This window comes from Epargyreus clarus, unplaced genomic scaffold, assembly GCF_041222505.1.
Source record: "Epargyreus clarus isolate Ecla_fem2 unplaced genomic scaffold, WU_Ecla_fem_2.2 ptg000019l, whole genome shotgun sequence".
In the NCBI taxonomy this organism is placed as follows: Eukaryota; Metazoa; Arthropoda; class Insecta; order Lepidoptera; family Hesperiidae; genus Epargyreus; species Epargyreus clarus.
Genome location: NW_027332227.1, coordinates 6,940,328 through 6,958,384, shown reverse-complemented (window position 1 = coordinate 6,958,384; position 18,057 = coordinate 6,940,328). Strand labels below are relative to the sequence as shown.

At 35.8% G+C, this 18,057-nt stretch overlaps 1 protein-coding gene across 1 annotated transcript; it reads left to right on the top strand.

The window, feature by feature from the left end:
• Nucleotides 1-1,039: 1,039 nt before the first annotated feature.
• tna (Zinc finger MIZ domain-containing protein tonalli) lies at nucleotides 1,040-13,666 on the top strand. Its single transcript, XM_073083954.1, has 11 exons — nucleotides 1,040-1,413; nucleotides 2,044-2,186; nucleotides 6,699-6,828; nucleotides 6,943-7,702; nucleotides 7,785-7,917; nucleotides 8,037-8,247; nucleotides 8,349-8,683; nucleotides 8,790-8,937; nucleotides 9,026-9,367; nucleotides 9,640-9,837; nucleotides 10,346-13,666. Exons 3-11 carry the CDS (start codon nucleotides 6,730-6,732, stop codon nucleotides 10,505-10,507), a joined length of 2,388 nt encoding a protein of 795 aa, XP_072940055.1. The 5' UTR covers nucleotides 1,040-1,413; nucleotides 2,044-2,186; nucleotides 6,699-6,729; the 3' UTR covers nucleotides 10,508-13,666.
• Nucleotides 13,667-18,057: the final 4,391 nt, after the last annotated feature.

Below are 18,057 nucleotides of genomic sequence, written 5' to 3'. Positions count from 1 at the left end.
TAAAATTCTAATAATAGTAGGTACTAAACATGTAACGATACTAATAAATGATAGTATATAGTTGTAGGTACCTACAAATGTTGTTACTTATGTCCTCGAAATTATCAAATTATACCTACGACTTTGAAAGTCGCTGATGTTTAAACTGAAATGCGCAGTTTTTCTTGAAGTAAATTGTGCACATCTACATTTCCAGTTTAATAACACACCGGTAAACCAGGTATACCTAGTAGAACCAATCTACAAACTATTAGTTGCAGTTGTAGCAATAGAAAATTTTGTTTTACAATATTGCTAGTATTATTGTGATGTAATCATAGATAAATGTAATGCCAACGACATTATTTACTTTTGTTTGTGTGTTCATCGATGTCAACGAAAGCGTAAATAAATCAAAGGCGTGCGAAATGTGCGGCGATGACGACAAGGCAAGGACGGCACAGGACGAGTCACTTGTCCTCTATCGTCATGCGCAGGTAGCGGCCAGAGGACGACATGCCCATTGTTTATCGCTGTTAATTATTATGCCCCAACGCAGACAAACGCTTGCCGAATGCCGACCACGGCCGCCGCCCGCGCTTCACACCGTGCAAAAAATTCTGATACGATATCGTTTCTACCTGAGAAGTAACTAAATATTTAATTCGCACCGTCCGGTGCACGCGAGCGTGTCCGCCAATCAAGGGTCAAAAAATATAAATTACGGAAAGTCGTGCTCAAATCGAGTACAATAAATTCATAGACGAAACGCTCCGCTGTGATCATTAACAGAAAATCGAAGTGATTTGGCGACAGTACTGCGGCTATCGCGCTCGCAGTATCGCGCTCGATTGAGGACCGTTACGTGAAACGTTGAGTGTGCGGGGCGGGGCAGGGCCGATCCGACGACGATGGCGGCCGAGCGCGGCCGAGCATCGAGTGCCGAGAAGACGACGTACGGCGGGGGACGCGGGGGTGCGCCACTTTATCGCAACGAGCTGGCAACATCGCGCGGGGTGGGAGCGCCCCGCGGCGCAACCTCTCACTCACCGTCGCCGGCTCGCCAGCCAGTGTTACCTTTGACGGTCGAACGTGTGGTTGCCTGATGTCAGTGACGTCGACGTCGGCACTCGTGCAACACGTCTATGATGTTTCGGTGAAATTAAACTCGGACTCGTGAGTGAACGATAATAAATTTATTATCAAACATTGGAGCAAAGTGGAAGGTGCGGACCTCACCTTGGATTTAGAGGTTTACGTTGAACTGTGAAAAAGTGACATTTGTAATTTTTGAAGGATATAAACAGTGCAGTGACCCACCAAAAAAGGATTGCAAAGTGACGATACTTGGATTTTGTGGAAAATATTATAGGAGTGAATAAAAACAATTAAAGGTGCCAATGAAAAAACAGTGAAATAAGTTGAACTTTAAAGGTGTGTTGATGTTATTAAAAAGTTTTTTATTTATTCAATATTGCTGGGGAAAATAGGGGACTTAGTAAAAAATAAATAAAAAAATTGTAAAAAGAGACGACAATAAATTCAGGAAAAACTAATTCACAAACACAAGCGTAACGTAAACTTCGCTGGAATTTGTCTCAGCTGATCGAGACTGCGAGCGTTCGCACGAAACGTTCATCGTCGCTAAAAACTTTTTGCGAATATTCAACGATTAAAAAAGTAATTTATTCCGAATATACAAATTACGTATTTATTAAAAAAGTTAAGTACCCGAAAAATCAATTCTCATCGCGTTGTGAAAAGTGATTGAATTAAATAATTTACGAAAGTACCTACAGAAAATCGTGATTTTTTTGTGGTAGGCTCCCACGATGAACGTTTCGTGGACTGTTGACGTTCGGCGCCTAACGGCTCAGAAAAAAAGCGATAAGAGAAAATCTAGCGCAGTTGTACAAGTGACAGGCGTATGGTGCATCGGAGAAATAGTGGAGTTTACTGAATATTTTGTACCTGCCATAAAAATATTATTTGGGGTTGTACAAAATTTATTGAAACATTTGAAGACGTAAAGAGTAGTGGATACAACGGAGTGCATGGTTTCAGGGGGTGGTTCGAAGCGACAGGACGGCGAACCCTGGTGGCAACGGGTACGCAGGGGCTATAGCCTACTCAGGAGCGCACGCTCCTCAACCCAACAAGCACAACCCTCTGCAAGGGACCATAGGGTACCGAGTCAACGCGCCTAGGTGAGTACATCAAAATTCTACTAAGTGATTTAAAACTGCTTTCTAGACAACTCATTTTTCGCTCATAAATTCAAAGTTGCCCAGAGTGTTATTATAAAATCCAAATCGACAAAAATTGAATACCTACCGTCGTAATATAAAAAAAATATATATAAAATACAATTCCCTATAGTGACAAATATTTTTTTAATGCTATCTGCTTTGCGGGATTACTTACTCATTATCACATATGTGAGCGTAACGTAGACAAGTTACGTTTTTGTTACCAACAAAATCTTACACATGCCAACAAACTACTGTTTTTATCTTATCCGGAACAAGTTTGTTTACATTTCAACAAACGCTGAAACGCGACTCGCTTACCTGTGCTTACCTTATCGTAGTTAACAAGCAATAAAATAAAAAATATACCTTCTTCATAAAATCAAGCAGCTGCGTATAATTTGCATGTCGCATGTTACGAGTATGTAAATAAAAAGAAGTTGAAATATTAATTAAGCGCTTAAATCAACAAGAAGGCCTGACCTCTAACCTTTATTTACCTATGGCGACGTTATCCCCACATAATCGAAGGGTTAGTTAAACGTACACAAGTAACAAACGGAGCGCGCAGCGCGCATCGGTGCAATTATAATGAAAGAAATGAAATGTGTTCTTCCATTCACACGCACAAGCGCTTTCGGCGCCTAACGCACACAAGCGCGCTCCATCGCACTCACACTACCGCACCGCACGCACACCAATAATCCAAACACTCACACAAACGCGCGATGGGAATGCAAGCGGTGACTGCACTTTAGCGCTTACAATAAACACAAACAAACAAAACATTAACACACTCAACGCATCCAGTATGTATAGTGCGATGCTCATTAAAACATTTAACATTAATCGATTCCTATAGTAAAGAATTTTCACCTAAATCATATTGAAATTTTAATTTATAACTCAATTAACGATACTCTTCTGATATTAATAATAATAATGAATTGTGAATTATACGTTATAAAAATCGAGCAGGTGCTAAGTAGAGGCGCTCAACGGCTTTGTTTTGTAGTCACCTTTACAAACGACATATTGTTGATGGCTGCATGCCTCTATACAAAACCAATAAGTAAATAATAATAAAACTGGGGACTGGCAACGATTGTGTGAACAGAACACAGGAAGTCTACTTAATTTCGAAGGCAGGAACGAATATTAAGTAAAACAGTCATAAGTAAATTGATTTTTTTTCACACACTATAATATCTAAATTAAATAACAATATATAAAAAAATCAAAAATGCTCCCAAGTAAAGATGTAATAATAAAAGATGTGTATCGGTGAGTAACGAGCCGTGGGAAAAAACGTCAGTTTTCAACGGGCGAAGCTGTCGGGGGCGGATGCACTGACACAACATACACACCACGTGCTCAATAGAGGCAAACTGATTTTTACAAAAAAAGGAAATTCAAGGTATCCCCTACATATTTTATTGCTTTGATATGTGATGGAAAATGTGTGGAATTATCACTAACGCGAGTCATCTGGCTACAAGAAAATCTTCTAATAACTTTTTTAATTAAATATACAGTTTAAAAACAATAAGTCATCATCAAAAATCAGCTCTAGCTTCTTTGCTAGTGATAAGAAAATTAAACAATAAATCGGGATTAGTTTCAAAACGACAAAGTCCCGGTCGATATCATGATCGGGGAAACAAATTATTATCAGGAGCGTCGTAATAAAGCCCCATATTGACGCGAGCGGGCCCACTTACCCTACGCCGCGCGACCCTTCCCGTTCATTGTTACGCTCACCCCAGCTCGCCTCCATTTGTAACCCCCGGAATTCGCTCCTTCAAGCATGATTCATTCTAAACCTAGAACGACAATCGACGAACGCCAGATAATAATCGGTACTTATCAAATTATATCCAGAAACCAAAAATCGACATTAAATATTTATAGATAATGAAACATTTTCTAAAATTACATATGAAATCTTTAGACACTAGAAACAAAGTAAACCTTGCTAAATGAAGAATTAACCTTGTAACTAAATAAACAAATTGGAACTATAACATAATCTAACACAACTAGCGTGTGACGATAAATGATGTTGGTTATAAGTGACCGCCGTGACATTAGTAACGTAACCATCGATCGAATAATATCAAAACGTTAATTCCATTATGTGCTATAGCAATGTGCGCACAAGCCACAATGTGAAGTGGTATTTAAACGGGGGTGACCAACTGTCGTCAAAACAGGGGCGGAACACGTCATGGCTTCACGCTACACGATAGTAATCTATTCGAAGCTCACAATTAATGTTATATATAACACTTAAACTGTTAACAATTAACAAATAAACATATCATTTATCTTACCACATCTAATGGTTACTCAGTTTTACTTTTATTGCATTACTCGCAAATCTGACTGCTTTAAAGCTGGTCGTAAAATCCAAACCAGTTTAAAACAAAAAGAGGCGGTTCGATGAAGACAGACAATGTTTATAATTCCTTCCACCCATAGTTAGGCAATGAAGATCGATCAAGACTAATTTGTTTCGGCGATCCTTTGTAACCCATACGGCGAAGGATTCACAGACCTGTTAAATGATTTAAAGTCACAATGCAAGATTTTTAAACTTATCTTGGTGAAAGAAATTTATTCAGCACGTGATTACCGTCACTGCCAATTAGCTAAGAATTCAACACGCCTGCGCAACAATCTAAAATTAACTGCAGCCTATGTATCAAAATACCTACGCGTAACTCGCACATCTCTCAATAGTATGCCAAACACCTTCCAGATTCTCAAAATAGCGAGATGCTCATTCATATTTACTTGTTTAACTACAAATCTATACATTCTGATTTTAGTTAATTCTACGATTATATGTGTGCTTCTACCTGTAATAACACTAAATCATGCTTGCGTACATCAATGCATGCCTACTTTTGGTACGTACGTTATATGATTACAAGCTTTTCGTATACTATGTTCATATATTGCAGTTTCCGTTTAATACCAGGTGTGCTACACATTCGTTTTCTATTTCGTTTCTACTATACTCTTTTTCATAATTCCACAATGTTACAAGATCATTTACATGCGCATAAATGTAGACATTCCGTCTCAAGCTGCACATGCTTTACCGAACGGTAAGGGTACCTAACATAAAAAGGCATATTCCGAGAATTATCTCAAAAGAAATGCCGGAGTCGACCGCATGCATTCAAGATCCCAAATATTTTGAACGGAACGTAAGTGATTATTCGGATGTGGTACCACTTTTACAAAAAGTGCGCCAGGATACAGAACACATTTTTTTTAGTCAGCTACACATTTCGGTCGGCAAAAAGAAAAAAACATCAGACAAAACTATAAAAAGACGCAGGTCGGACCAAGTTTACCTAAGGAAGGACCCTTGTAAATCATCTGCAGCCTCGATGAATAGAGACGAGTTGAGCGTTGTTGACTCGCGTGTTTATTGGTTGTCGACGCTCTAAGTATCTGTTAAGCTATTTATGAGAATACTTAAGTGGTGCTAAGAAAGTAACAAATAAGCGGTCGTTACTAATACAATTTATTATTCGTATTTAATTTTCATTTAAAAACGATATTTTTTATAATTGTAACACCTAAATAAAGTATATAAATGATTGACAAATCATTAAATCTGTCTTAATTCGAACGAATTATTGTTCTTTACGTAACGGTTACAACCATAATTTCTTCTTCAGCACGCTCTAACCAAATGCATAAATATTATAAGTCATAATTATTGTACATTAAACTTTGCACACCAATATGGTTCACAACTATATAGAAAAAGCAACAATAGGTAGTCCGTGCGAGTGTTTGTCGGGCATTTGTCGAACGGGAATTATTAGGAAGGGCTCCGGGAAGGCTCGGGAATTCGCCCCAAAAGCAGTTCACATGAAGCGTCTCCCACTCCGGCGCCATACAAAAAATCGAACACATCCCGAGAGAAACACAGGGGTAACAACGCGTCACTATACGTTCATATTGTTTTTTTTTTGTATTGTTCGTAAAATAATAAAATCTCGACGTGTATTAAAAAAGATCTTGCGTCAATAAAATTTGGGTTGAATATTGAGGCTGTGTTTATTAATAATCGAAGCGTTAACGTGTGGAATGTAAAATGTTCGACTCCGCAAGGCCACTTGCAATAGAATAGAAACTACTCATATCGTGAGTGAAATAGAATTGACTGTTTTCGTATTTCAATGTAATTGTGATGAAACTGTGAATTAAATCTTTTCACTTAAAGTAAAGATTTTGCAGTAGCGACTTTTTGTTTTATTGCAATCAATGACACGAATTATGAAACTGATCGTTTACAAATCTCTGATTTGCCAAACTCTTACTACTGAAATACTGTCGCTGTCTGACTGTATACCTTACAAAAGCTTTTTCGGACGCGATGGTTATTTAAAACATTATAGTGTTAGCTTTTAACAGAATGAGTTGAATGTTTTATCGTAATTGTTTCAGCGGCTATGGGTGCGCCGGCGGTACGGGCGCGATGAGCGGCGGGGGCGAGAACGCGCAGTTCGGCGCCACCGCCGCGATGGTCGCCGCGGCCACTACGGCCGCGATGCAGGACTCGCAGCCATTTTCACAGGTACGTATGGAGAGTAAACTCTGTAAGTCCAAACCTACACACGTTCTTGGCACTTAAATAGTGTCATGGACTCTGTTATACAAAATTAAATGTTTTGTTCTTGTTTATTTACAGATGCAGAATAATATGACTATGGGAAACCCCCAATACAGCGCAATGAATGGCTATGGCCAGCAGCGCAGTCATAATCCCGCCATGACTGGCATGGGGATGGGCGGCAATGGCGGCATGAATGGCATGACCGGTATGGGTCAAATGGGAAATGCTGCAATGAATGGTATGAATCCTATGGCGCAGATGGCCAACATGGGAATGCATGCCAATATGATGTCGTCTCAAATGGGACCTGGTCAGATGGGGGGTTCAGCGAAAATGGGTCCGGGATACCAAAGGCGGCATACGCCTTATCCTTCAGGGACAATGCTTATGGGCACGCGAAAGGCTCAATATATGGGTGGTCAACCAAGCTTCGGCCCTGGTCAGTACCCAGCTGGTTATGGTGGTCGACCGGGTTTCCAAGGTCAATATCCACCTCAGCAGCCTTTAGGTCCATCTGGAAATTTTGGCACGGCGATGAGAGGCAACATGCGTCAAACAACGCCACCTTATTCCAATCAAGGACAGTATTTCAACGGTGGAGTTCCAAGCCAGTTTCCACAACACCAGGCCGGCAACGGGCAATATGCAGGACAGTACAGTGGCCAGTTCGCGCAGGAAGTTGCGATGAGAACTAGTATGAGTTATCAACACAGTCCAGTGCCAGGAAATCCAACGCCGCCTTTGACGCCCGCTAGCAGCATGCCTCCTTACATAAGCCCTAATGCTGACGTAAAGCCCCACTTTAATGAGCTCAAACACCAAATGGGAATACAAAGTAAGTCACTTTTTACGCATAATGAACATTTGATACAAGTGATACTCAAGTTCATTTTTAACCAGACATATTTCTTTTACAGGCGACGAGCTTCGGTTAACATTCCCCGTAAGAGATGGTATAATTCTACCACCATTTAGACTAGAACACAATTTAGCAGTTAGCAATCATGTATTCCAATTGAAAGCTACAGTCCATTCTACATTGATATGGAGGTAAATATTTTTATTATTAAAAAACATACAACAATTTACATTTATCATTTATTTTATTAAATTGAACAATACGAAACTCATGATAAATAGTTAATATTTCGTTTTTATTTTATTTGTAGGTCGGATCTTGAGTTACAACTGAAATGCTTCCATCACGAGGATCGGCAAATGAACACTAATTGGCCTGCGAGTGTCCAAGTGTCAGTCAATGCAACACCATTAATCATAGATAGAGGCGAAAACAAAACATCCCACAAACCATTGTACCTGAAAGATGTGTGCCAAGCTGGCAGAAATACGATACAAATCACAGTCTCTGCTTGCTGTTGCGTAAGTTACCTTCATTGGTATAAGGATAATATTTAAAAGAAAAGCCTTAACGATACGGTAACAACAACTAGCATTACTTAATGTCTTATTTTCCTTTTCAGTCGCATCTATTTGTCTTACAATTAGTGCATAGGCCGAGTGTTCGAAGTGTATTGCAAGGTTTATTAAGGAAGCGATTACTCACCGCCGACCATTGCATCGCCAAGATCAAGATGAACTTTAACCAGACAACAGCCAACAATGGCCAGAATACCTCCAATGATAGGGACAGTATTGAACAGACAGCACTAAAAGTTTCACTAAAATGTCCCATAACTTTCAAGAAAATAACATTACCAGCGCGTGGACACGAATGCAAACACATACAGTGTTTCGACTTAGAATCTTACTTACAACTTAACTGTGAACGAGGGTCATGGCGATGTCCAGTTTGCAAGTAAGTAAAAATGATTAATTTCTCCAACTCTTCTTTTTTGATTATGCAACAAATTCAAATAAACTTCAAGCAAAGCACCTCATAATAATATTTTACTTACTTTCAGCAAACCAGCTCAATTAGAAGGTCTGGAAGTTGACCAATACATGTGGGGTATACTGAACACAATGACCAATTCTGATGTCGACGAAGTGACCATCGACAGTGGAGCTAACTGGAAGGCAGCTAAGAGTCCTGCTAATACCGGCATTAAGGTACATAATTTGGCAACCATATTTTCTTATCGAATCTTTATATAAAAATCTTTAGTTTGACCTTATTAATTTGTCTATTTCTTTACAGCAAGAAGACGACAGCAATGATTCCGGTATTGGAAAGAGAGGTAAAGCAGTGTCGCCTGGGTCAATGAATATGCCTACAATGAACAACTGGGACATGAATCAAGCACTATCACCTTACCTGCCTCCGGACATGAATACGATTGCCAGTGGCTCAATGATCTCTTCATATAACCAAGGGAGTCAGAACAGAAACTCAAATTCTGGCAACCAGAATTATGATTTCGGCATGAACAATGGCCCTGGAAGCAACGAATATGCTGGAAACGGTCCATTATCACACTTGAATGATAGTGTCAACTCCTTAGACCCACTTAACGCTATGGAGAAAAGTCTAAATGAGCAAGTAAGTATAATTCTAAAACATACATTTCAGAAAAACACAGAATTAATACATTTTTATCGATAAGAGTCAAACTATGTTTATTTTCAATTAAATTGCCAACTATGACTAGCTAAAGATTTTAGATCAGATACGTTGTTATTTACAATTTACTTACAGAAAAAAAATTGACATGCATTTAAAAAAAACCATCGAAACCAATCGGTTCTTCGTTGCAATTTATTTGCCCCGTAAGTAAATAAGTTAAATGTTAACAAGGAAGTTGTTACTTACAGATGCCACACACGCCGCATACGCCACACACGCCGGGCTCGGCGCACACGCCCGGCGGCGGCGGCGCCACGCCCGGCTCCAGTCACACCCCGGGCCCGCCGTCCGTCGGCCACCACTCCTTGACTGACGTCGACATCCCTCCTGACCTAAACTTCGACCCAGCGGCTGTTATTGACGGCGAAGGAACAGATAATTTAAACGTGAGTTCAATTTACACTTGTCATATACATTTGTAACTAAACCGAAATCGTTAAAGTTCAATGATTTTCACTCTTTTCTTTAACCATTCATCCAACAGACAATTTAGTCTTCGTTCCAGAAAAGAACAAATACGCCTTAATTGAGGATCTTTTACCCAAAAAATACCACCTTTTTAAAAGTAATTTCGTCGTCCCAAATCGTCCCAAACAACTATTTCAATAAAATTTTACCACAGTAAACAATGTCTCACGATTTCATGGAGTCAAATTAAATTACATGTTTCTACCTCAAAGCTTTCTACCAGCTCCTGTAATATTTTTTAAGTTGACACTTTAAAGCTTGGCCAAATCTCCTGGTTTCATGTTATCTTTAGCCGTCACTACAAGAACATCCCTCACATAGTAAGAGACCTGAGGCAGCTCCATCATAAACCACAAATCGAAATCTGTCTTAACAAGGTTACAAGACATTAAACAAGAAATTAAAATCGGATTTTCTTCTTTACAGTTGCTGCCTGAGACCAACGTAGACCCAATGGAGCTGCTATCATACTTGGATGCGCCTGCGCTGGGAGAATTATTGGCGACGCCGCCATCGTCGTCATCCTCTGCGGGTTCGCACCCTCCTCGCGCACCTTCTTCCGATGACCTTCTAGCACTCTTCGAGTGAACACCTCGTTGACAACTAGGGTTCAGGCAAAGAATTGACGATTAACAACAAAATATTAGCACCTTCCTAATATTATCTCGCATCTATAACCTATTTCGTCCAAGACGATGTTAAATGCAAGAGCAATCGTGAGCACAAAAGGAAGTACGGATCTTATGTCGTCATTCGTCAGTTCTAACACCTAGTATGACGTGATAGATTCAGCTCTTATTCGAGTTAACAAGACTCGATATTGTGATACTAGATTTTAGTTCCTTCTCCATAGTGGAAATGTTGAAGGTTGCAGGATAGAATTTATGTAAGTCAAATAGCCCTGCTAGATGAATCTCTATAAATTTGCAAGGGCTGAGCAGCTTGCTAGTATCATATTAATCTGCAACGTTCAAGGTATTCACACTCAGAAGCGTCGATTGTTGAAACAAATGGCGTTGGAGAATATTTAGCACGTACGTTATTTGTATTAGGTAAAAGTATTTAGGCGAGGCGTGCGCCGCGCCGGCCATAGACACTGCGGTGTTGTGCATGTATAGTTCCTCGCAATGCCACGACCATGGTGGCGCTACTGAACTCCTTATATTCTAAACTCTAGCATAAACTGTAACACAAATTTAAATTAATATTTCAACTTCTTATTCAATTCTATTATCTATTCAAATTTTCTTAATTTGTGTCCATATTTGTGAGTAACTCATCAAATGTAAATAATGCGGAATAATTTTTTTGTGCTAGTTGTTTTGATACTGTAGGTGGGAGGCTCGCCGCGTGTAAATATAGGCTAGGCGCGGCGCGGCTGCCCGTTGAGAGGCATTGTGAATCTTATAGTTCCTATTCGATGCGAGCGAACTATAATGTTCAATTGCCATCAATTGTAAAATATTCCTTGACATTTTCACATATTCTGCATTTTTAAATGGTAAGATATAATAGGACTCGTGAGTAAAGCGCTACTCGCTTATTGGGTGATATATTCTAAATGAGTTGTTTAAAATCAACAAATAAATGGTAACATATAAGTTACAAAACTATATTGTAAATGTGAGTGCAAAAATGAACTCTGTTAAATTATTTTGCGTTATGTGAATCGAAGAATGATAGAAATATATTTTAATTTCTATATAAAGAGTAATGAACTGTATTATTTGTAAATATGAATTTAGTTAAGAATATTATATTACCTAGTTATATTTAGGAGAACATGGCAGATACTTATATGACGGCCAGTTTTAGTGTAGTGTTACTAAATTAAAAGAAATCTACACATGGTTTTACATGTACATACAAATACCACATTATACAAAATTACTGCGTTCAGAGTACAGATGCCCTTTTGGGCACAATGGGAAACAGACGTGATAGTTCCTTAATAATATTATTTAATAACATATTTTTTTTATTTACACATATTTTATTTTCACAAATAAATAATTTATAAAGGAATGGACACACAATAGTTAAAGTAAATTTTTAAAATGTCAATTTTAGACACTTTCATTAAGCACATTACATTTTATATAAAAACCCTTCTGTTACTTTCCAGCTTTTGTTAAAGAACCCCGCTAAGTTTTTATAGTGCTATATTTATCTATTCCTTAAATATGTAAAAGGTTTTCATTTTATGTATGAAATTATCAACATACAGCGTTTTTGGTGACCTTCCTATTTTATTTATTCATAGAAATCTGAGACTCATTAATTTTAACACTTGGTTTCCAATGACTAATTCTGTGCTCTGAAACGCTCCTTCATTCGAAAGTGCAAACACTAAATTAATACACTTAATTAATATATATTAGTAAAATTTTCAATTTATGCTCATCTAAATTTTAGTACTTACTTTATAATATATGAGCTACTAACTTCCATTTACAAGTTTATAGAATTACAGCCAATAAAATCGTAAAAGTATTTATCACATCTATCAGGATTATGGTTTACTTTTTATTTATTTTTTTATAATTTACTTATCATCCTTAAAATTTGAATAGTCAGCTCTACATAAAAATTGGGATGAGCATTTAATTGACAAAATTCTTATTTCACATATTTTCAAATGTTTGATTTCATAGTAAATAAATAAAATTGCAAACTGTGTTTGGATAATTTTTTGGAAATTTATTTGCTACTATAATGTTATATTACTTAATAATATATATGATATATATAAACATAGGATGCAGGTATGTCTTATTTATGGAAATCTCTAAATGGAATTAAGTTCCCATAAAATTTTCAACCATTACTCCATTATTCATTTACATTTACATATAAAATTTACAGTGATAACTTACTGATAAAATTTTAAATAACAGTTATTGAAGTATCTCTAATCTAGAGTTGTATGTAAAACTGTCGATCTTTCCACTATTATGTGTAAAAATTGGTGATTTGCGCATCTTTACTTCATGCTATGAATATGGACGCCTCTTTAGAGTTAGTCATCTATTATGAAAACAATAAAATTAGTATTATATGAAGCTGTGGTCAATTATTCAATCAAAAAGGGGGTTAAAATACAACAACTAAGTACTCACTATGAACATGTGAAGTAAGAAACCTACATTTTAATAATCGATGTTTACTTGATCACAGCTTTTAACATAAAATAAAAAATATACTTTTAAGGGACCTTCAATTCCAGTTAGCTAGTTCTATTTATTGTAGTGAATAATTCTGTTGGATGGACCACACAACAATTTTTGTGAGACCAAATAGAACTTTTTTACATTATTACCTAACTTTAGGTAAATACTAATTTTGTTTGTATAAAATGGAAAATATCAAAAAATGTATAGCATATCACGATAAACCGAATGCAAAATGTATGTTGAGTGATCCATCCAGATGAGTAAATTATTACAATATATTTTGTTGAATACTATAATGAGCTGCTGTGGAGTATAGTAGATTTTATGCTCGTACGAATGTAAGGTTTGCACAGCATTTGGAAATAGGTGAAAAAAGAATTCTAAATAGGTTACTCGCAGACCATGACTCCAGTTCATGAAAAGCCAAACTGTAACTATAGCATAAACTCTTGAATTTATTGTCAACGTTTTAGAAATCCGGTTAATACCCACTGAAATTCATTTTGAAATGTGTAAAAGGCAAAAAAAACATAACATTTTTATGTTATTGAAAATAAAATGAATCTAAAAATTATTACAACTTTTTTATTTCATTAGGGATTTGATATTAAATCTATTCAACTTATTTTTACTTATATCAAAGTATTACTTTATTATAAAAAAGTATTGACAAAGACAAATTGCATAACATCATCTCATTACCTTATAATAAAATTCAGATGACTTCTAGGTAAGATAATTATATTAAAAATATATACATAAGGTTATCACTTCTTATAGGGCCTATAAGAAGCCTATAATATAAGCGCTATTACAGTACAAAATTTATTTTAGAATTGAAAATATTAGTTCAATTAAGGTTGCAATGAACAGCCAAAATATAAAATTTGTTTCGACTCTTCTTAATCTAAATCAAACATTAAAACTAAAAGTTATCATGTGACAAATCAGAACCAAAACAGGATTTTTATTGCTAAGCTGATACACAATACACATGATAGACTGGTGGTAAAAAATCTAGTTTCTTATAATGGTTTAAGTTCCAACACAAAGCATAAAACTAGATTTTTTAAGTTATGCATAAAATTAAAATTAAACATCATATGTAATTGCTCAACAAAACATTGAGATTGAGAACACCTGAATGCCTGACAAGTGAGAATCTATTATAACATTCTCGCAGTGAAATCTATCAACAGGATAAACCCACACTTGACCAGTATACAGGACTACGGCCAAAAAATATCTCAATTCAAATGAAAATCGGTACGAAGTACTGATATAACATTGGATTGTTGATAGTGATAAGTAACAAATATGATAATAATAATAGGAAGGGAAAGTTATACTATATTTCGCATTAGAAAATTAATAGGTACAATTGCTATGCACATCAGAAAAGTACCAAGAGCATTGTCTCAGCATCTATGTTCCACTCAGGAGGCACCGCAACCACCTGTTTCTGCCAAATTACAGGAATGTTCAACGCTGCTGTGTTCCAGTTTCGAGAGCATGGTAAGGGAGACATACTGGTCCGAGAGGTTTTGATATAGTCCCCAGGGTAACAACAAACAATGCATATGTAGCCGACCTCAGACTATCTCAACTGGAATTGATTGAAAATGCCCATAAGCAGCAGTAGCCACTTACCTTTGGGTGTACTGTGTGATCATTTGCTAATTCAGTTCAGCTAATTAATTTAAAAAGCCTTATCTGATACCTACATAATTTTCCATTAAGCTATTCCGATAAGTTTAAATTTATTTATTTATATATTATTCTATAGATTTATTTTATTACTTAATACCTATGTCGCAAATTTAACAATCACAGTTGACTGGCAGAGAACTATTAAATAAAGATAAAAATTAAAGTAAGAAAACATCTACATTCTAGATACATATTAGATATCAAAATGACGCTTTCAGACTTATTTGATAAAAGTTGTTATTTATTTCATAAAAAATAAATACAAACTCATCTGAAAGAGACATTTTGCTCGTGAAAATTATTTTTTATGTTTTATTAAACACAAGAAACTAATAATGTGATATTTATACTTACCTAGGATCTAAATCTACGACTTATAAAAATAAGCAACACTACGTAGTACGTATTAGATAAAAATGTCTAATCCTAAATTTCCTTATAATTTTAAATATTTTCTTTCAATGCAAGCTTTAAAATATTTTTGTTTATTGAGCAGTTTTTCTATTGTTTTTATACCTGTTCACTTTTATCAACTTGTCTATGGATACTCTATTTGTCATTTTGACTAACTCTAACTTGACGTTTTAGACATGTGAACAGTGTGATTAATAACGATTCCATTAATCGATTTTCGACTAAAAACGATTATTTCAATGTTTATTTAGCATTGGAGTCAATTGGGAGAAATTTTCTCAGATTACAGAAATCTCAATTATACTGTTCCTATAGCTAATGCATTTTATTATAGTATTTATTTATATACTATATTTTCATGAATTGATTTTCAGACTTTGATTCGAATAAACGATTCGACTTAAAAATCGACCCGTGACATCAATGGAGTGTCAAAAGGACGTCAACTAATACCAACCAATTTTGGAATTATCAAGTCAAAAAAGATCGCACTAGAAGTCGGTTTGACATAATGTTCGCCGTTATGTTATTTAATTTTGACCATTTTGGCACATGCCATTCTTTTGTCATTAATGTTTTACAAAGTTAGTTCTTTGTTGTAGGCAGTTTACGACCAAACCTCAAATCATTCGGAAGAAATTATAATCGATTAACTTTGAAATAATCTAAACTTGGATTTACTAATAAGTCATTATTTATCCCTTGTTCATCATAACAACAATAAACTAATCGAGACTTTTTTCCTTGGTGAATGATAAAATGGAAAAAGAACAAATACAAGTTACGATAGCACAAGCAATATTTTATTTAATCTTCTAAAAATGATTAAATTTTTAAATTACCAAAGAATTTATTTTCTTTCCTCCTTTTTATTAAATCTTTAGATGATTTAGTGACATCTATTGTATATACAAAATATTAAGTTTAATCTATTTAATACGATATGGGGTTGAAATCGATTTGTCATAAAACATTAGTTTCTTTAGTTATCGATTTGTATATCACATGCTTAGTGACGTAGCGACAGCATGTGTGCAAAATGGGCCTATTAAATTGGGACGACTATTTAAAATCAATTACGGGCATACAATTTAACTGTAAAATAAACTTTGAATTTTTATTTTTATTACTATTATATACTCAGAAACCGAACACGCCTTCTCCCATATTTGTGACCTCTTTCTTCTTACTAATCATCTTATAGTTGGTCGTCCTACCAATATGTTGTTTATGTCATCGTTACAAACTGCTAACGATAGTTTGTCTATGGATGGCTGTAGCGTTCCAATGAAGGGACGCTACTAGCGACCCACTAGTGTTGTGAAAATGATTAAAAAAGAGGAAACAGGGAGAACATAATTTATATGCCATAGTACTACATACACCTATATAGGTTACTATACTCTTTGACATAAACAATAAATGCTGCTCTAAAATACCAAAATATATTTTTGGATATCGTTTGACCAAGATGACAATGTTTGAAATTATTGTATTGTATTAATTTAACATTTTATTAGGTTAATATCTTTATCTAAATTTAATTGATGTAAAAAGAGGGACCTAATATTAACGTCAACTGGCAATACAGAAAAAAACATTATCATTATACATTGCATTGAGTATTTTCGGGGGGGGGGGGGCAATACAAAATAATGACTTTTGTGTAGATACTAGCGCCACGAAACGACTCGCCCCGGAAGCTTCTAATTAAAATGGCGACGGAATGACAGTTAACTGTCAAAATTATGTGTCGGTTGTCAAATGTCCGCAGCTTCGTTAATAGTTTCTAATTTGAAAAGTTGTTTTTGCACTTCAGAGAGACACCGTTGCGACAACTGTACATATTTGATACCTCTCACGTAAGTTGTATCTTTAACATCAAATGTAAAAGAGCATGATTTAAAGATTCACAAATTTTTGTATCTTTCTGAAACTTTTTTAACTATTTAAAAGTAGTTTTGTTCTTGTATCAAAATTGAGAAAGAAAAAAGTATAATGTAAATGTGAATCTTTGGAACACAGTCATTTATAGTTCGTGTTTTGAAGATACAACTTATAATTTAAGTGCATACCTAATTTTAATACATATAATGAATAATGAATATATAATAGGTATCTATAGGTATGTATGTAAAACCCATGAGTAGTTCTGGGGCAGACCACTAGGGGCGCTTTACATAAGGGGGGACATAAAATACGTAGAGTTGCATCTCTATAACATGTATATAATAATACTGTATGAGTAAACAATGAATATACTCTATGAGTATTATTATATAAAGGGTAATTGTCAGAAAATAAAGTCTGGCTATTCAAGTACAGATTCATTTCTTTTTTTATTTAGGTGTTCAAAGATGCCCGACAATAAAAAATCTTTAGAACGTTCGAGTGGAACGCCCGAAGTCTAGTCTAATTATTTCTTAGCTAGTTATATAACTTCGACTAATTTGTCTATAGACCTCTAATATCCTTTGACTATAAATACCAGAAAGGAACTAGTTCAAGTTTTGTCGGACCTAAAGTCGGATTCGTTATATCCGTTCGTGAAGTGAACACCTAGCACTTAACTTATGACCCGATACGAAATGTCAAGATTGCGAAAGGGTTTAATTTCGTAGCGAAAGCCTGCGAAGCGCACGCACTTGTAGGATTACTATGTACTTATTTTTTGTATTGAAAACAATGAAGGAAATTAATATAAATCATTATGTATAAAATAATATTACAGCAGCGCCAGCTACAGCTATTGAGGTGGCGAGGTACACGCTCCACAGTGTGTGTGCCTACACACTTTAATAACCTATAACAACAACAGAGCTCTACACGTACACCTACAGC